Source organism: Lolium rigidum, chromosome 1, assembly GCF_022539505.1.
Source record: "Lolium rigidum isolate FL_2022 chromosome 1, APGP_CSIRO_Lrig_0.1, whole genome shotgun sequence".
Lineage (NCBI taxonomy): Eukaryota > Viridiplantae > Streptophyta > Magnoliopsida > Poales > Poaceae > Lolium > Lolium rigidum.
In genome coordinates this window covers 244,754,929-244,775,715 of record NC_061508.1, presented here as the reverse complement: position 1 = coordinate 244,775,715, position 20,787 = coordinate 244,754,929, and the positions used below count along the sequence as shown (strand labels likewise).

Sequence of the window (20,787 nt, the reverse complement as noted above, 5' to 3'; positions counted from 1 at the left end):
GCCCTGCCGGCGGGGAGCGATGGTGAAGGCGGTGGTCGCCGACGAGGCGCGCATCAAGGCCTTCGAGGACGGCGTCGCCTCCTCCGGCGCCCCTCGAGCCCAGGTCACTTCGCCTTCCTCCCTCCTTGCGCTCGTCCGACTGCATCTCAGGCCGCCGCCGTCGTGGAAGCGGATGTTTGATTTGACCGGTTCTTCCTGCGTTCAGGTGGGGCTGGTGGTCGGCAAGCTCAGCGCCTCATCCGACCGCGCCCTCGTCTACTCCCTGCTCCCCACGCCGCCCACCGACGCCGGCGAGCCCGCTTGCTCCCTCCGGGCCGCCGCCCCCTCGGCTGGCAAGGCCAAGTCCAAGGGAGGCGGCAAGGGTGGCGCCGCGTCTTCTTCCGACGCGCCGCCGGCGCTCCAGTTCGATGTCGATTGGGTCGCTGAGCACGCTCGACAGGTGCAGTCTCCTGTCATCACCTGTTACTCTGCACAAACTCCTGACATTACCCAATATCACAAGCTTTAGGATAGCACTGGCACTCATCAACATTGACAATTCAGAGTCTGTTTCGTTCCTAGATGCAAACTCAACTTACAGAGTCTGCAACAAAATCTGGCTTCTATCATTAGTTCTCTCTTGTAAGTTTCAGGCCTGAGTGTTGCAAACCAGCAATATGTGTCTGATGTGAGTCGCTTGGTCAATTGCATTCAAAATTCAGCCATGTTTTGATTCTTTTGCTCGAACCCATTCCAGGGTAGCACAACCTTTCTGTCATTTTGACTAAGAATAACTACGTATATGAAAATGCCGCTCAAATCCTCTCCTGGTCTGCAGGTGTCGAGGATGCTTCTTGGAGGAATGAGTGTCATAGGTATATATGTATGGGCTTCTGAGGGATCCTTCAAAGCGACTTCTCCTGCTGTTTTATCACAGGTACTAATAATAATGTCCTAAATAACTGTACTAGTGCTTTTGTTTGGCTGCTTGACGCCTTGACCACCTTTGAGTGCTGTAAATTTGCTCGTTCACGGGTTGCTATTTGGAACGAGATGGGCATATATACTTATTATATAATAACAAAATAAGGTTATGAGAGGACATAATATAACTCAAAGTTATTGCCCATAGCACTTTAAAAAGGAGAAGATTTTTGCAAATTAGGCTTGGTTAGTGCTTCATATTAGATGTTCCATGCTGTACTTTCTGGTGACAACAAAATATTTCTAGTATAAGATGATGCTAGCAAATAATTAACGCCTGTCAAATCGAGTAGGCATGCTCTTGTTGGTCTTATCTCTCTTGTCTGTGGAATAAAGCTCAGCAATTAACCAATTTGATGTGCTGATCTGGGCCAACTATACTGCCCTAACTGTCCCAACTATCCTCCCTTACCTGGCCTTTCGACTTCCTAGGTGGTCTGGTCTTTGCTGTAACTAAGGATGCAAACCGCCAATCCGCAAAACAAGTTTCTAAGTATACACCAAGTCAGCTTAGTATAATTTCTTTCTTGACATTACATAAGGTTGACTTATTATATGTTTATATGTGGGCTTTCGCTGGTTTCGATTGCACTCCTAGCTGTAAGAATGTTGGCCTAATGAGTCAGCTTTAATGTAACAAGTAGGCTACCTTTACCTTGTAATTGTAACAGCCTTTTACAATGCCATAATGACCTTTAGAACAATGGGTACCAACTTCTTGTTTGATTCATTTTTATGAATTTTGGGGTCGGTGTACCTTCTGCTGGCATGTGTTTAGATTGTTTGGCCAGTGTATTTCTGATCTTTTAGGCATATACAGTGACTACTTTATAATTCTGTTGTTCCTTGTACTGGGATTCTAGGGCATCCCATTGTACATATTATCATACTGATGTTATTTTCCAGGTAATTAGAGTGGTTTCTCAGGCAGTTCCTTGGTACGGCAGTGACTTTGATGAGAGGCTGCTCATTCATCTCTCTTACAGCCCGAGAAGGTGCTGTATTTTTTTGCTATCTTACTTTGATTTCCTCTCCCCCAATAAGTAGATGTGTTAGGCTGGCAGCATCTTCTTAGCACTTTGGATTGATCAAACTTTAGGAATCTGCCGAGCTTGGATTTCAACAATTCGTATCTGGTTTCTTTTATTGTGATTGTCCTAAATTTTTATGTCAATAATTGTTACTGCTCATGTAAAATTTTCATTGCTCAGCTACATTCTGATTTCAGTTCCATTCTGGAAGGAACAAATACAGTTAATACACACGCAGGTCATAAGAAATTTTATCCATTACAGGTGGGCCTGTCGTATATGTGAGATGGCATCAGGAAGTTTAAGGCCATGTGACTTCAAATTTAGCAAACTGTTAACTTCACTTCAGACTTTCAGATGCACATACAATTTTGAGACAAGGTACTATTTTCGGAATGCTGCCTAATACTTATCTGGGAAATCCTTGTGTCATTTATGTCATAAAGCTAGAAGGGTGTCATTTTAGGTGAACTGAATTTTGTTAAATATTAAATTACCAAAACAAACAACTATACTTGTCAGTTTATTGTCGCATGTGCTGTAGCAAATCCGTGAATTTGGCAATGTTACTTTTCCTTGTAGTGGGCTTTCATCTGTCTCATTCTGGACTGATTATATACTTACAATGCTTATTGACATAGGTTGAATGTTGTTCAAGCCGAGTCTTTTAAGAAAGTTATGTCAAAGGCAATCAGTCATCTCACAAAGGAAGTGCAGAATGCCAAAGCTTTAGTTGATGGAGTTCTGGTAAATTACCACTCCTTGGTCTTTTTGGTTGGAGAAGTGCAGTAAATCCAATAATGTGCATCACCCTAAAAGACTGACAATGAATTCTTTAAGTTCTTGTTTGTGTATAACACCCAGTTAAGCTTATAGTAATGTTCTCTATGTTCTCATCTAGTTGTCAGATGATATGACCATCACTTCAGAGAGTTCACACAAAGTCGATTTTCTTGTACCTTTCAAGACAAATTTGCCTGCCGGAGGTGCCTCCCCTAATTCTGTTTTTTACTGTGCTATATAGTTCATTTCTCTTGTTATTATTTCAGAGCCTAATAGTTAGTGCTTACACTAAAGAATGCAGTTTAGAGGGAGTTGCTGGGTTGCTTGTCTTTGCTGGATCTGTCAGTGCATTGGCATACTTGGGCCCAAAAGAATCTATCACAGAAGCTATATCTGATCTGAAGGTATTTATGAGATAAAATTCCCACTGATATCTGAGTTGCCACTTTCTTATAACATGTGTCTTTTTGAGCTTGGAACCACCAAATTGTATGACTGGATATCAACTGAAAAATAACTTGTCATGGTGAAAATGAATAGGCATTTCGATTGACATTTCCACACTGGGTTGGGATTTTTAATAATCTGATTCTTCATGAGTTTACTGAAGTTTAACAATAGGAACCCTTTATTAACTATATATATACTGCATAATTATTCGGTGTCTGCAATGTAGAACTGTAGATGTTTATTTTCACTTAGTGGTACTTTTCATTGTTAGCCTACCCCTACTTGCTTGGGAAAAAGGCTTTGATGTTGTTGGTGCTTTTCATTGTTACTAGATTTTTCTGCAAGTTACTTGCCACTGTAGTATTTACTGCTCCTTATTATAGTTGAATTGAATCTTAACATGATAAATCGGTCCTGCATTGGTTTATTTCTAGTCATTTTAACTTTTTCTTTTATAAGATAGTCATTTTAAATTAGTTGTTAGAATTAAGCAATATATTTTAATGGTTAGTAAACTAATAGTATTGCATGCTGCCTTTTTACCAATCCTCCTCCCTATTAAGGCGGACATCGTTGCGAGCCTAAGAAGCAGATTGGATATCATCCTCGATGATGATGAGGTAGATGATGACTCGACCACTAATGATGTGGAGAATTCACCATCTCAGAAGGCCACACAAGTTATATTTCACGAGTTGAGGTATTTGCTATCTTCTGGGCAATATTTCTGTTTTGAATAGAACGAAAAGTGCACCGCCATATTTTACAGTTTTACACCCAACATCCTCTGATTAATGTATCCAGAATCATAACTACAGATATATTTTTCCTTTTATTATAAGTGAAAAAAACGTGCAGGCCAACTGATGCAGTGTGTAGCATCTCTGCAATGCATGTCTCTTCTACGCAACTGATCACATCGTTTCTTTTTGCAAACAGAGAACCTTATAGTTTCTCATTCCCTAGAAGGATTCTGATTCCTTGGTTGGATAGCTCCTATATATGCGACTACTTGCAACAATCAGAGACAACAAAGGTACTCTTGTTCTCCTTGCTAAAGTTTGAATGCACCAGGGATCTCAGTTATCAAACCCAAAATAATAAACTCTTGTAGAGTACGTGAATAGCATGCCTATATCCCCTATATTTGTTCACTGGTTAGTCTGGTGGCATATGACTCTGTCTCGCATACTGCTAAGAACAAGTATATGTTGGGCTTGACTCACCTTGTGTGTGCTACCTGCAGGACGCACTAGAACGCTGCAAGGAAGTGATATCACTGGAAACAGACCTGGAGGACTCTTCAATCCTAGAACCAGAAGTCGCAGCAGCTTCCGCCACACTAGAATCATTCTGGGATGTGGTGCCTGGAGCTTCATCACGTGCACGTGCTGATCCCAGTTCAAAAGATGGGCCCTCTGAACAGGCGAATAGCTCAAGGAGAGCACAAGGCAGCAGTTTCAGCATCCTAGCTGCTTTGTTTGCTCTCCTGGTTGCTCTTTTGGTTGGGTATATGTTTGCATTTTCCGCCAACTCGAAAACGTGACTAATTAATTGTATTACATCACCCAAACCAAGATGACATATTTTGTGTATCTTACATTCTTGTCCAAAATCCAACTCTTGAAGTGAAAAGTGTGGAGTCCTTTTCTGCGAACTGTTTGTAGGTGCTGCGGCAGCTGCGCATACATGAACCATCCTTTTCTATGAGAGGGACAAATCTTATATGGAGTATTTTTTGGGTGATGTAAGCTGTGGGGTCGTTCTCATTGTTTGGGCATTGAGATGTGTGATGCCTAGACTACCATAGTAGTAGGAGCTCATGATCACGCTTGAGGACGAATTCCCTCTCTTTCCAGTTTGCACCCACCAAAAGAAGAGAAAAAGCATCTGGCCTGAGAACAGATGGACGGCTCCTAATTAATCTTTCTCCTGTTTGGCTGGCAAACATTGGCATCGAATGTGTTCTCTGCTGGTAGTATAGTTGTTAATCATATGCTAAGTTGACGCTACCAGTGAGTGTTGGCCTAGGGAAGTAGGCATCTGACTGTTGACGAGAACCACCTGAAATGAAAGTCAACCAACAGCAGCCAATCTCAGTTTCTCAGATTGGGGTTTGATTTTGACATGTCAAGATATCTCTGTCTGCAGCTCTGAATATCATCCAAATATTTGTCGCTGCTGCCAAGATGAGAACACCCTTAAATAAGCTGTAGCTTACATACATGCACACTAGGCAATAGACGCTGACTTTCGCTGCCCTGCCTGTGCCTGCCTCTTGGTGTGTCAATGAGCCAACAAATCACCAGCAGTTCAGTTCAATTCCCAACTAGGCCCGGATAAAGATAAACTGACATAGTACTACAAGGCAACACCTGCACTCGCTTAGGTATAGCCTCTGCAGAGTCAACTCACATCTTAGCCTCTCTGCACTTGGATCTCTTCTTGTTTTATTCGCTACCTGTTCAGCATTCCACAAAATATAATACAAGAAAGATTTACATTATCAGATTTTTTAGTTTGTCAACATGAAACGTACAGTATTTTTTTCATCCATTTTGCTAGTTCTAGGTTAACAGAGAATTAAGTTACTTCTAGATCAACTCTAAAACCGTAAGATTTGCTTCAAGATTCGTGTACATTAGAATTACATATGAGTGCGCAATTACATGTGGGTATGCAATTGCATTTTTTCCACAAGTACACACAAATTGTGTATGAAATTGGGTGATCGAGAATCAAATTAATTCTAGGTCGACCGAGAACTAGGGGCGTCATTTTTTTGAAATGACCCTTTGGCGGAACTAATGCCTCATCTGACCCTCGGTGAAACTATTTCAGAATCTAACCTCACCGACTAGTATGAAGTTGAAGTAGTGCATATCAGCGCCAAATATCTCCGGTGTTCAATCAAGTCGGCGCCACAAGGTCTAGGGCCAGCGCGGTGCCTAACCGCTAAAAATATCTCGTGTCGAATTTACTCGACGTCTTGTCAAATTTTCTTGGCGTCGACCTGCAAAATTTTGGCTCCATCGATCCCCATTAGTGTTCAATCCAGTGGTTAGATTTCGAAATAGCTTTGTAGAAGTTAGACAAGGCATTAGTTTTGCCTACGATGGCAATGGGTACCCATGATCCGCGTCCCCACCGGATAAAAACCCATTAGGAGCACGGGTATGGGACAAAATATTACCCATGGATAGGTCAATGGAAAAATATCATACCCATCAGATAGAGCGGGTACGGGTATGTGATCATAAAACCCATACCCGCGTACCCATTTACCCGCCTAAAATTTGACAAGTGTATCACCGGCATACTTAATTTTTCTCCTAATCACATTCATGTAGCTAGGCCAAACCTCACGCTTCCCTATCCCATAATGGGTGGAACGTCAGTGAGGATTAGACCCTACTTAGGACCGCTTCACCTCCTGTCATGTGAGACTGCTGTGGTTTATATACTCTTTACGTGATCACATCCCGATGTGTTATTGTTTACGGAAAAGTGTTACAACTTATAATATACTCTTTTCATAATTATGTTTCGATGTTTATAATGTGTTATTTTTATAAATTATGGTTACATGTTGTTATTTATGACTTTTTTTTGGGTCAATTTGTTGTGTTGTAAGTGCAGGTATTTATACCCGTGGGTACCCATTTAACCTGCCGGGTGACGGACATGGAAAAATCTTGTACCCGTCGATGGGCATGGGTACCCATTTACCTTGCCGGGTGACGGGTAAGATTGAAGGTGATAGGTGCGGGTAATGGCTCGACCCGTACCCATAACCTGCAGGTACCATCCCTAGTATAGTTTTGCCAAAGGTCAGATCTGTAAAAAAAATACAAGTGTACAACAGTTGCAAGCAAGTATATACCAAGTAGAACAAGTAGCACAGACGTCACTCGTGCTAATGCTTCCCTCCTATAAATCCTGCGCTCTGTTTGGCGCCTAATCTAACAACCTCACTGCCCCCCCTCCCCAACACAAACATGACATCGGCACCGGCGATGGCCACCACCACCGCCGATCCTGAGGCGCTCACCGGCTTCCACGGCGACGCCTCCAAGCAACCGACGTCGCTGCTCGGCCGGGCGCGCGACAACCTGACGTTCCGGTCGGTGTGGTCGGAGCTCAACGGCGCCATGGGCGACCTGGGCACCTACATCCCCATCGTGCTCTCGCTGTCGCTCTCCCGCCACCTCGACCTCGGCACCACGCTCATCTTCACCGGCATCTACAACGCCGTCACGGGCCTCGTCTACGGCGTGCCCATGCCGGTGCAGCCCATGAAGTCCATCGCCGCCGCCGCGCTCTCCGACCCGTCGTTCGACATCCCCGAGATCATGGCCGCCGGCATCCTCACCGCCGCCTTCGTCCTCCTCCTCGGCGTCACCCGCCTCATGAAGCTCGTCTACTGGTTCGTGCCGCTCCCCGTCGTCCGCGGCATCCAGCTCGCGCAGGGCCTCAACTTCGCCATGGCCGCTGTCAAGTACATTCGCTACGAGCAGGACCTCAGCAAGGGAAAGTCCGCGGGGAGGCGCCCCTGGGCCGGGCTCGACGGCCTCGTGCTCGCTCTCGCCGCCGTCTGCTTCATCATCCTCGTCAACGGCGCCGGCGAAGACCAAGTCCACGTGGCGCCGGGCACCGTTGCCGCCGACCAAGAAGAAGAAGGAGGACAAGGAAACAACAGCCGCAGGAGCTGGAGGCGTCGCTGGGCGTCGGCGATCCCGTCGGCGGTGATCGTGTTCGTGCTGGGCGTGGTGTTCGCCATCATCCGGCATCCGGCGGCGGTGAAAGAGCTGCGCCTTGGGCCATCGAGGATGCGGGTGGTGCACATACCGAGGGAGGCGTGGAAGCAGGGGTTCATCAAGGGCGCCGTGCCGCAGATCCCGCTCTCGGTGCTCAACTCGGTGGTGGCCGTGTGCAAGCTGACGCGCGACCTGTTCCCGGAGAAGGAGGCGTCGGCGACGTCGGTCTCAGTGACCATGGGCGCCATGAACCTGGTGGGCTGCTGGTTCGGCGCCATGCCGTGCTGCCACGGCGCGGGCGGGCTGGCGGGGCAGTACAAGTTCGGCGGCCGCAGCGGCGCGTGCGTGGCTGCACTTGGCGGGCTCAAGCTGGCGCTGGGGCTGCTCCTCGGCGGCTCCGTGCTGCGCGTGCTCACCAACTTCCCGGTCGGGCTGCTCGGCGTGCTGCTGCTCTTCGCCGGCGTGGAGCTGGCCATCGCTGCCAGGGACATGTCGACCAAGGCGGAGGCGTTCGTCATGCTCGTCTGCACCGCCATCTCGCTCGTCGGCTCCAGCGCCGCGCTGGGCTTCCTCTGCGGCATGGTGGCGCACGGCCTGCTGCTGCTCAGGGCATGGACAGTTTCTTCCATGTAAAAATGTGAACTCTGCATACATGTACAGTAACCAATTTAAGGCTATATGCATCTATCGATGCATAGGCCAGGCGTAATGAAAGCTTCCAATTTCTAAAAAGAAAAGTATAGACACCAGCTATTGGACCAGATAAACCAAATTAATCAAGTGTTCAGATATATATCATTAGTTCATTACAGTTCATCTCTAATACTCTTCAGAAACAATCTAAGCTCTCTCGCTTTCCTCTCGTGATCATCATCTTCAGGAGACTTAACACTACTGTCAGCTTCGCTAATGTCTATGACATTCTTCTCAAGCTTAACGTTCCTTCTCCTGTTGACAATTGCCGGGGAAGGAGAACACAAATCAATGGCGTCAGCTTCTGATTCCGCCAACGAATTACTTCGGCTACTGGACACCCGGGCCCCATGGACGACTGGCGACGATGCTTCCACCGGCACACAGCCGTCGCCCGTTCCAGCTTTACATCTGTCATCATCTGAAGGGCCCAGCATGCTGCTTTTCTCAGGAAGATTGCTTAGATCTGTCAGAGCTCTTCGTTCAGCTTTGTTGCAGGGTGGCAAGTCTTGCAAGCTGCAAGGTCTATCAGCAACCAGAGGCAGAGGCGACGACAGGTCTATCAGGTCATCGTCCAGGGTGAACTTCAGAGCATCACTGGACTGGCTGCTACTCTGTGACTCCAGATACTGAGCATCACTGGACTGGGTGCTACTCTGTGACTCCAAATTCTGAGCACCACCGGACTGGGTGCTACTTTGTGACTCCGTCATATCAGTCAGCAGACTCTGGCACTGCAGATCAATCCCACTCGTGGTAGCTGTGGTTGATCCGATGAACTTTTGGGACTTGCAAGCCCGGAGGGGCGGTGATGGAGAAGACAGATCAACGATATCCATGCCAGGTACCACGGCATGTCCGTCTGCTGTCTGAGGGCAACTGCTTGCAGGCGGAAACATGGCACACTCCGACTCGATACCAAGCAACAATTCTTGGAGCCGAGCATCAACATCTTTTACTTCAGCTTGTTGTGCTGATTTCTTGGGCCTAGCTTTCCTCTTCTGCTTCTTCTCTTCATCCTTCTTTTCCAAAAACTCAGTTATCTTTTCTGGGCATGCGCTGTAATTGCACAGGTAGGGCACTTCAAAAGGTAAGTAAACTAAATCCTCCTTATAATATGATCGCACATTTAGATAAGTATATCACATTTGAACTTGAGCACTCATAATAGCGACAACATATAATAGCGACAACATAGACTAATTTATACTTCTGAACTTCTCTTACAGGATAAGAATTTAAGCAAATGCTTGGCTGTTGCAGTATAGGAGAGGAGGGATGAAATTACTACTACCTTCTGATGAGATCCCCTGGAACCACTGAAGTTTGGAGCCCATACATGTTTCTCCATGAAACTTCATAATACTCGCTTCCATGAACTTTTCGCTGCTTCGTGATTGCCAATACAGGGCATGGTACTGGAATCTGCAAATTAGATGCTTCGACTTGATAAGTAGAACTAGAATGTTTACTTCAGAAATGCCCTGAGCATGTAAAGCTACTACCTCATTCAACATTGGTTTCACCCCAAGAGCTGAAGACGTCGAGCGAAGATTTGAAAACCTTCGAAGTTCTCTCTCAGCTATCTTAGGAAGGATGTATTCATCTGTAAACATACTCAAGGACATAAGTAATAGTGATAGTACATTCCTATGGCATATAGCTGCTAAATCCAGGCAAAACAGGCTAGGATTTCAAATACCAGTCTTCTCTGGGGTCCATTCAAAATATTTCTCACACATCTGTTGGAACTCTGACCGACGAAATGGGTGCTGGCAGCAAACCCTATGGACATGAAAAATATTAATAATCAAGAGAAAACCGTACGATGTATGTTGCAAAAGAAGAGAAGAAGAGAGCTAACTGAAGAAGCATGTTTCTGCATTTTTTAGGAGCCTGAAAATAACAAACCAAAAAAGGCAGTACTTTATCCAATAATTAATTACCTCTGCACATCTTCGGAATCAGGTGAGTGACATTTTGGTTCTAGAAATGCGTTTATTACCTCACGGAATTGACCACCAGAATCTTGACTCATCCCAACCTCTGTAAGTAAGAAATACAGTGCATTATGTGTGTGGTAACAATGTAAGATGTAGCTACATAGCTAAGGCTGGCCATAGTGCTAAGTATCATATAGTAGTATCATGCATATGATACTTGTGTATGATACTATCTCTATAGTGGGTAGTATCATGGAGTAGTATCATAGTTATGTTATATTTATTGCTATTTAGAATCTCAATGCAAATTGATGTACAAGATTTGTTTGGCATTAACTTTTCTCGTGATGTGCGCTATGATACAGTATCCACCTAAGATACTCTAATCTCACCTCTCCTCCTTAATTAGCTGCCACATCAGCATTTTTATGGGACCAATGTGCATGATACTAGCTAAGATACTACCACTATGGCTAGCCTAAGGAATACACATTACAAACTTGTTTACCAGAGGTATTCGTTTTTTTGCATACGTCACCATCACCAGCCTTGTTTTGGTTAATGCCAACTTTTTTCCCTTTACATTTTCTTGTAGCTTTTACTCCATCAGATAAAATCTGATCAAGGATGGAATCATCTCCCGCAGACTTTACAAGACGACATGCTGCTTCCTGAAGCACTTAAGAAAACGATTATAGGCTATAGAGTATAAGATAGTTAAGTATAAGAACTATTCCAATACAATCACGTTGTACTTCGTTATAGAGTATTACAGAGTCAGATGTCCAAAAATAAACACTATGCATTCCGTACTTACCGGACCAAAACCACGAACTCCATTAGAATAATCACAACCAAGAAGCAGTGCAAGTGATATCTGGAAAGTTCAAAAGAATGTATCAAATTTGTGCATTCTAGGACTAGAAACTAGGAAGCAATTTAAAACTCCTGATGAAGCAGAAACAAGTAAAATACTACAAAGGTGAGTTTTTCATTAGTTAATGGGGGCAGATAGCATCATTCTATTGCTGTTGAATATTTACCGGACCGAGCAAACAATGGTACAAGCCGGCTTTATTTTTGTGCAACCCCCCATGACCTTTAGCTAACTATAAACCATTCCATGCTAGCTTACTGACAATTTTTTAATATCAAAGGTAATTTTATTAGTACCTCTAAAATAACTCTATGTGGAAATTATCTACTTTTAGTTTTAGTGTGCCAGATGAACAGAACAGAATCATTGCGAATATAATTGCTGCATCTCTTTGGGGTATTTATCAGAATTTTTTCTTTTTGGTCATATTGAATTTAATGGAAGAGTCAAATTATCAGTTACAAGATATCCCATAGGGTCAACTAAAGCAGGATAGGACATGAAACATACCAGCGATTTTCTGCCAAAACCAAGTTTTTTCTCTATGTCCTCCATTTCATAGCAAACGACATAACCACCATCCCCTATTTTGAGAGAGAATATGAGCAAATCACAAGAGTTTAGGCTATACAAATAGGGCAGCTTTGAAATAAAAAAAATAAACAAGCAGACAATGCAATGTACCTATGAAAACATCTCTGTAAACTGTCCTTGCTCCAAAAAGAAAAGCATCTGAATCTGATGTAAAACAGCCTTCCTGAAATAACATAAAGAATAAATAAGTGGCCCTGCATGATATCAGGTGATTAGGAGAAGTATTGTACTTACACACACTGAGGTTAAATTTAGCAATGCACACTGTGCTTCTGCTTCCTCCACGCTGTTAAAGAAAACCAAGGAATACAGTTACAGGAAGATTTTCAACAATTTCAGGTCTATTATCAATTAATGGATTGACTGGAGCAGAGAGAAACCTACCCATCCAAGCAAGGGATGCCCAGGGCCAACCCTAGATGCTTCGCCTCTTTAATCATGCGTGAGAATTCCGAACTCTTATTCCGACGCAGCGAGGTCAATGGTTGCGAACTCGTCTCATCACAATTAGCCTAAAGTGAATCAAGCAACTGGGTTCACACAATGAAATTGGCCGCATCATATTCCAGGAACTGTGGAGTTTGGTTAAATCACAACTGACCTCAGAACTGGATCCCAGCCTACGTCTATAAGTAGCCAACTTGATTGAAGGTATTGCCCCATCTGCAGATAAACAAGAACATCCAAGAACTGAATTTTATGACAAACCCTGAACTGGCATCCCATTTCATCCATCCTACTCACTAAATTTGCAGTCCTAGGTGGGGATCCATTAATAAGGTAAGTCGAGGGATATTTCGGGATTGACCTGTGACGAAGATGAGACTGCAATTGAGGGCGAGGAGGGCGCGGATGCGGTGGAAAAGGTTCTTGAGGTAGACCTTGTCCTTGACGAAAGCCGGCGAGCGATTGGCGGTACAGAACTGCACGAGCCAGCAGGAGAGATCTACGCACACCTTCTTGTTCCTGAGCCGCCAACCATGGAGAGCACGGAATCAGCGGGGGCAGGTGAGGGAGGGAGGAACACGCACGCGAGAAAGCGAGCGAGGGGTCTGGGACTCACTGGAGGTGATTGAGCGGCAGCTTCTGCTTGCAGGAGTCGAGAATGTCCCACAGGTTCTTGACCCCCATGGCCGCTACCGCCGCCCCGCACTGCCGGAGCCGGAGGAGACGCCGGCGGCGACGACGACGGAAAGGGGGGTCGCCGGTGGTGGTGGGGATTTGCAATTGGGTTTCAAAATTGGAAAAACGGCTGTTTTCTGGGTAATAATTTTTCGGGAACGCGGCGATCCGCGTGGCACGCCTCTTGCACAGGTTTGCGTAATTTGAAAATACGCTTTCAAACTTCGTCCACAGATACATAGAAGGCGCATTCAGTTCATTGATGGATTGTGTATACATCAACCACAAACCCTCGGCCTGGCGATTTCATCGTTTTCAGTTAAACTTCCACCTGCGTAGTTGTTTCAACATGGTATTGCGTGCGAAAGGTCGTTCCATTCACCTTCTTACGAATAGGTTATCTCATAAGTTCTTTTGATGGACAATTCGGTTCGTGAATACATGAAAAATGTCTCAGTCAGCTCTATTTCTGGGATGGGTTATAAATTGCATCAACCACATCAATTGTAACCATGACTCTAATTTTGTGTTTATTAGTTTATATTGGGAATTATTTTGCGAAACTTCTCTCTCAAATCGATCTTTCCTGTATTCACTTGAGACGATGTTGGGTATTGCTGGAGCCGGAGGAGATCCGTCCAACACATGGCTGGTGGTGGGTTTTGGATTCACATTCAAGATTCAAAATCATAAACCGCTGTTTTTGGGTATTTTTTTCGGAACAAAGTGATACGCCTCTTACACAAGTGTAGGTAGCTCTAGAAGTTACGTGCTCAATATAGCTCATCATATATGGATACGTTGCGGGTGCTTTTGGTTTTAAGCATCAACATCATTTTGTGCCCTCTGCTAGGTTCGGAAACACTCGATTCGATCATTTGGACTTAAGCACATCCATTGGATCGTAAATGGTGGCTAGATTCTCAAACATGGTCTCCTTCTCTGATCCATTGCGCACAAATCTGGTGGGGGCTTCTCCGGGGTGTCATGTGGCCCCGGGGGGTGAATGCACGTCTCCCCCATAGCATGCTCTCCTCCGACAAGTAACAACACCGCCGATGCATGCGGTCGGAGGCGGCCCGCGTACTTGGCTCGTATGTGAATCCTCTTTCTTAGAAACACAATGAACTGGACTTACTCAATCACTTACTTTCACATGGTAAATGATGCCAACATCTAACAAGCGTATTACTTTTGTTACCTCTTCCTTCATTTGAGTCTTAAGTTTTCTTTGGAAGTCGGCAATCGGTTCGGCTCTCTATCTAGGAATACTCGATGGGTAGCTATAGTTGGATTTATTCCATTAAGATCAGCTAATGAATACCCAAATGCCTTGCGGTGCTTTCTCAAAACAACCATGAGTTTGATTCTTTCTTCTTCTGAAAGGTCATTACTAATAATAATCGGATACTTATTTGAATAATCTAAAAATTCTTACCTTAATCCATATGGTAGAGGTTTGAGTTCTAGTGGTGGAAATTCTTCATGTCCCTTCCTCTATGGCTCTTCATATTCTTCACTCATATGAGATTCCATTATAGTTACCAAGTCAAGGTACTTGTTTTATTCTTCCTTCTCCAGATCTTCAATTATACCCTCTTCATTCTACAAGTATTTCTCTGTCCCATCAATGGGAGTACCATATAATATAGCATCTAGATCGGCAATGGTTATACCTTCTTGATCTTTAAGGTCACTGTAATAAGGTTGCTCTCTAAATTTTAAGAAGTGGAATTTCACTTTCTCTTCCCCAAACTTAAGAGATGTAGTCTCTTCTTTGCAGACAATCTTAGCATTCACATGGTTTAAAAGTGTTCTCCCAAAGATAATAGGACATATATGATCATGAGGCATATCTATAACAACAAGCTCAATGGGAAAAGTTTAAGGACCAACATTTAAGTAAACATTCTTAAATATTCCCAAAGGTACTCTAAGAGCTCTGTCGTTATTTGAATAGTAATACCAGTATTACAAATAACTGATGGTTCTATATCCTCTAAAATCTCATGGTAAAATTTATTGTAAATAACATAAGTAGCAGATCCTAGATCACACAAACCATAATAGGAGACTCCTCCAAATGAACATGGAAATAAAGGCTTTTCAAACTCCTTGCTCTTGATCTTTACCATAGTTTCGAAGTGTCTTCTTCCATTTTTACTAATTTTCTATTTGGGAACATACATTCTTCAAGACTTTTTACCTCTTAAATTACCTTAGGAGCGAGCTTATCTTCTTCAACGAGTTTTGCATGTTGGTGGGCTTTATATGCTCGTTCATGCATTGTTTTTGATGAGGGACAGAAGATAAAATAAAATAAAATAGAACCAACTAAAATCTAGTAGTAGCTTCTACACACTTCTATTATATCTAGGTAGTTTGGTCCTATAGTCATATGTGTTGTAGTGGTTTCTAGAGTGTTCTAGCTATGAGTTGCAACTAGGTTGTGTGTGTTTCTTTTCCTAGCTTATGTAGTGTTATCTAGAACACTCTAGTTGTGAGTAGAGCTAAGTAGTGAAGGCTCATGCAGCCTATAAATACAGGTCCAACCTCTACCTATGAAATCGGACTATGTACCCCTATTTATCAAATAAATGGAACCTTGTGTTCTGTCTTAAGATCTTGGACTAGATCTTGTGTGTTGAGAGTTTTGGATTGAACTCTTGACAACCCCGCCCCTAGAGCGATATCTAGCCTACGCCCCTAGAGCGATATCTATCCTACGCCCCTAGAGCGATATCTAGCACAACACGTTGAAGCGGTTCCTTCAACAATTGTGCTGTCACGTTGTAGCAACACGGTGGAGTTGTTCCTCCACAACATTGTGCTGCTTCAGGTGGTATCTGAGCCTTGCTGATCCGATCCAGCTGTTGGTCTCCTCATTGAGAGCTGCACCAAGCAATGGAGGAATTCGGGAAAAGAGTGAATGTTGTAGATCCACAAATCCAAGCGCTCTGTGATGATCTTAACCGCAGATTTGATCAGCTATTTGAGATGGTAAGAAAGGGTGTTCCTCCTGTTGCCAATAAAGGGTCATCAAAGGAGGCAGATGATAGGCGTCGAAGAGTGAGAGGTCATCTTGAAGTAAAAACACCCCATCCACATGTTGTTCAGCGTACTTCAAGGAGGCCAATGTATGCTGAAGCTTCAGAAGACGACGAATATGATGAGGGCCTTGAAGAACCTGATCTCTATACATATCCGAGAGTACACAACACTACATATGCTAGAGATTCATATAAGGTGAAAGCTGAGATCCCTACTTTCAACGGAAATGTTGATATTGAAGGGTGCCTTGATTGGTTATGAGGTGGAGACTTTCTTTGAGGTAATGAATATTCCAGAAGACCGTAGAGTTTCTTTGGTTGCATACAAGCTGAAAGGGGGAGCTGGTGCATGGTGGCATCGCCTTCATGAAGACCGCGGACTAAGAGGAAAACCTCGTGTGCGATCTTGGCGGCAAATGAAGAACCTATTGAAAGGGAGGTTTTTGCTTGCAGATTATGATCAGATCCTATTCATTCAGTTTCAGAATTGTGCCCAAGGTAATAGGACTGTTTCAGAATATACAGAAGAGTTTCTAAGGCTACAAGTGAGGTGCAACCTTGCTGAAACCGAAGGTCAACAAGTTGCAAGGTATGTCAATGGTCTCAATGATGCTATCCAAGATTGTTTGATGACGCAACAAATTTGGTCCGTTGATCAAGCACAAGCTCTAGCCTTAAAGGCTGAAAGGTTGGTGTGGACAAGAAGGGCAAGTAAGACTCCATACCCTCATACAGAAGGCTCATCCAGGAATTACTCCCATGGAGATGAGGAAAAATAAGTCCAACCTAAGGTACAACAACCTGTCCCAAAGCAAGCTGGAGGCAAGAGTAGGGCAGAACCAATGATGAAATGCTACAAATGCGGCGAAGAGGGACACGTATCTAGCAACTGCCCATTGACGAAATTTGTCAACACAACAATCCATGATGGCAAAGATGACGAAAAATATGAATCTGAAGATGTAGAAGGACAAGATGTTTGTGAAGAGGAGGGAGAAGAGGTGATATGCATGATTCAGCCCCTCGTGTGCTCAACACCACAACCCGACAACACACAACGAAAGAAAATATTTGAGAGCAAATTCTCAGTGAATGGCAAGGTATGCAAATTAGTGATTGATAGTTGCAGCTGTGAAAATCTTATCTCTCGAAATTTGGTGAACCATTTAAAGCTTGAGACACATGATCATCCAAACCCCTACACTATTGGATGGATCAAGAAAGGAGTGGATATGAGGGTCACCAAACAATGCAACCTACCACTCTCTTTGGGCAAGTATTATCGCTCAAGTGTGTTATGTGATGTTGTTGATATGGATGCCAGCCATGTTCTTCTTGGGAGACCTTGGCAATTTGATGTGGATACAACACACATAGGGAAGAAAATTCTTACTCTTTCACTTGGAACAAGCGGAAGATCCTCATTCTACCAAACCAATCAAATCGTAATAGCTCCAAGGCGAAGGAGAAAAGTGACTACAAACGGAGGCTAAAATCATTCCAAGTTGGTGATAAGGTGATGGTATGCCTCCGGAAAGAAAGACCGCCTTAGACATTAAAGGGAAACTTAGACGTCAGACCCTTCTCTATTCTAAGGAAGATAAATGATAATGCTAAGGTGATAGATCTTCCAACTCCGATGGGAATCTCCAACACATTTAGTGTGGCAGAGTTGGCTCTTTATCATCCAAAACAAGCACTCTATGAAGATAACTCGAGGTCGAGTTCTAAACAACCAGGGGAGGATGATGAGGGACAGAAGATAAAATAAAATAAAATAGAACCAACTAAAATCTAGTAGTAGCTTTTAGACACTTCTATTATATTCTAGGTAGTTTGGTCCTATAGTCACATGTGTTGTAGTGGTTTCTAGAGTGTTCTAGCTATGAGTTGTAACTAGGTTGTGTGTGTTTCTTTTCCTAGCTTATGTAGTGTTCTCTAGAACACTCTAGTTGTGAGTAGGGCTAAGTAGTGAAGGCTCATGTAGCCTATAAATAGAGGTCCAACCTCTACCTATGAAATCGGACTATGTACCCCTATTTATCAAATAAATGGAACCTTGTGTTCTGTCTTAAGATCTTGGACTAGATCTTGTGTGTTGAGAGTTTTGGATTGAACTCTTGACAGCCCCGCCCCTAGAACGATATCTAGCCTACGCCCCTAGAGCGATATCTAGCACAGCACGTTGAAGCGGTTCCTTCAACAATTGTGTTGTCCACGTTGTAGTAACACGGTGGAGTTGTTCCTCCACAACATTGTGCTGCTTCAGTTTTGGTCTTAGGTAAGGGTAAAGGCTCCTCATAAGAAATATCTAGATCTGTTTTTGGGGGCGGATTATTCAGCCTGGAGCTGGATCTTCTATCAACTCTTCTTATTCCTCCTCTTCTTCCAAGCTTCCCATAGTCCATGTCGTTGAGGGATGGCTCAAACCTGCTTACACATAAAGTATCAGAATGAAGTAGCAAGCCATCCAATGGAGTGTCGAAATCGAAGGTAGTAAGGAGTGAGTTCACCTCATCTTGTTTCGCTTTGGCACGTGCTCGAGTCCTTGGTCCATTTGGATGACTTGGTGGTCCTTAGAGGCATCTCCCGTAGGACGGGCTGTATAACATATGGCATATCTTCAGAAAAAATAAATTGTCATTCAATTCGGGAGTCGAAAATAAATGACTAAATCTCCATATATGACCCATCCTTAGGAAAAATAGTTACCATTTGAGTCCCCACTCCGGAATGAAAGATTAGGTCGTGAGAATTCGAGACCTCGATAATTAAGAAAGCTATATTGATCCCTCAGATTGTATATATGGTTTTGGATAGTCCCACTAAGAAATACGACATTATTGATCGAATGAAAAGGTGGACCTTTGGCAAGAACATAAATATTTAATAATGTTGCTTAGTTTAAGGTATTGCTTCAAACTAGGGTGTGATACGTCTCCAACGTATCCATAATTTCTGATGTTCCATGCTTGTTTTATGACAATACTTACATGTTTTGCTTGCACTTTATAATGTTTTTATGCATTTTCCGGAACTAACCTATTAACGAGATGTCGAAGGGCCAGTTGCTGTTTTCTGTTGTTTTTTGGTTCCAGAAAGGCTGTTCGGGCAATATTCTCGTAATTCGACGAAACGAAGACCCAACATCCTATTTTTCCCGGAAGCATCCAGAACACCGAAGGAGAGTCGGAGAGGGGCCAGGGGGCCACCACACGACAGGGCCGTGCGGGCTCCACCCTGGCCGCGCTGGCCTATGGGGAGGGAGCCCTGGCGCCCCTCCGACTCCGCCTCTTCGCCTATTTAAGCCGTCCCGACCTAAAAACGCGACACCAATTGACGAAACTCCAGAAAGACTCCAGGGGCGCCGCCACCATCGCGAAACTCCAATCCGGGGGACAGAAGTCTCTGTTCCGGCGCCCTGCTGGGACGGGGAAGTGCCCCCGGAAGCCATCTCCATCAACGCCATCGCCTCCATCATGCTCCATGAGTAGTTCCCCCATGGACTACGGGTTCTAGCTGTAGCTAGTTGGTATTCTCTCTCCTATGTACTTCAATACAATGATCTCATGAGCTGCCTTACATGATTGAGATTCATATGATGTAATCGGTGTTGTGTTTGTCGGGATCCGATGGATTGTTACGTTATGATTGTCTATCTACAAAGTTTATGAAGTTATTGTTGCTGCAATCTTGTTATGCTTAATGCTTGTCACTAGGGCCCGAGTGGCATGATCTTAGATTTAAGCTCTATACTTATTGCTTAGATTGTATCTACAAGTTGTATGCACATGTCTATGTCCGGAACCAAAGGCCCCAAAGTGACGAAATTAGGACAACCGGAGGGGAAGGCTTAGATATGAGGATCACATGTTTTCACGGAGTGTTAATGCTTTGCTCCGGTGCTCTATTAAAAGGAGTGCCTTAATTTCCAGAGAGATTCCCTAGAGGCCCTGGCTGCCACCTAGCTGGTAGGACAAAAGATGTTGTACAAGTTTCTCATTGCGAGCACGTATGACTATATATGGAAAACATGCCTACATGATTAATGATCTTGATGTTCCGTCTTAATGCTATTTCAATCCTATCAATTGCCCGACTGTAATTTGTTCACCCAACACTTGTTATTGGAGAGTTGCCACTAGTGTAGATAGCTGGGAACCCCGGTCCATCTTTCATCATCATATACTCGTTCTACATGTCATTGGAAGTAGTATCAACTATTTTCTCGGTGCCATTGCTCTCATATTACTGCTACCGCTGCTCGTGTTATTGTTACTACCGCTCTCATATTACCGCTACTTTCACATCACCCCCGTTACTAGTGCTTTTCCAGGTGCAGCTGAATTGACAACTCAGTTGTTAAGGCTTATAAGTATTCTTTACCTCCCCTTGTGTCGAATCAATAAATTTGGGTTTTACTTCCCTCGAAAACTGTTGCGATCCCCTATACTTGTGGGTTATCAAGACTGTTTTCTGGCGCCGTTGCCGGGGAGGCATAGCTCTACTCATAAGTTCACCTGG

The 20,787-nt window shown here is 44.0% G+C and overlaps 3 protein-coding genes across 3 annotated transcripts; 2 read left to right on the top strand and 1 right to left on the bottom strand.

The window, feature by feature from the left end:
- Positions 1-4: 4 nt before the first annotated feature.
- LOC124692134 (protein odr-4 homolog) lies at positions 5-4,978 on the top strand. The gene is made up of 11 exons (XM_047225439.1): positions 5-103; positions 206-439; positions 818-916; positions 1,870-1,958; positions 2,259-2,375; positions 2,636-2,741; positions 2,896-2,980; positions 3,072-3,181; positions 3,791-3,927; positions 4,167-4,263; positions 4,474-4,978. Exons 1-11 carry the CDS (start codon positions 20-22, stop codon positions 4,771-4,773), a joined length of 1,458 nt encoding a protein of 485 aa, XP_047081395.1. The 5' UTR covers positions 5-19; the 3' UTR covers positions 4,774-4,978.
- Positions 4,979-7,225: 2,247 nt separating this feature from the next.
- On the top strand, positions 7,226-8,617 carry LOC124683431 (molybdate transporter 1-like). Its single transcript, XM_047217942.1, has one exon. The coding sequence runs from the start codon at positions 7,226-7,228 to the stop codon at positions 8,615-8,617; it is 1,392 nt and encodes a 463-aa protein (XP_047073898.1).
- A 173-nt stretch (positions 8,618-8,790) lies between these two features.
- Positions 8,791-13,222, bottom strand: LOC124683430 (single-strand DNA endonuclease 1-like). The gene is made up of 14 exons (XM_047217941.1): positions 13,155-13,222; positions 12,900-13,057; positions 12,693-12,754; positions 12,476-12,603; positions 12,326-12,377; positions 12,182-12,254; positions 12,008-12,081; positions 11,438-11,497; positions 11,129-11,291; positions 10,624-10,723; positions 10,380-10,462; positions 10,183-10,283; positions 9,972-10,102; positions 8,791-9,736 (listed from the first exon to the last, which is right to left on the bottom strand). The coding sequence occupies exons 1-14, from the start codon at positions 13,220-13,222 to the stop codon at positions 8,791-8,793; spliced, it is 2,199 nt and encodes a 732-aa protein (XP_047073897.1).
- Positions 13,223-20,787: the final 7,565 nt, after the last annotated feature.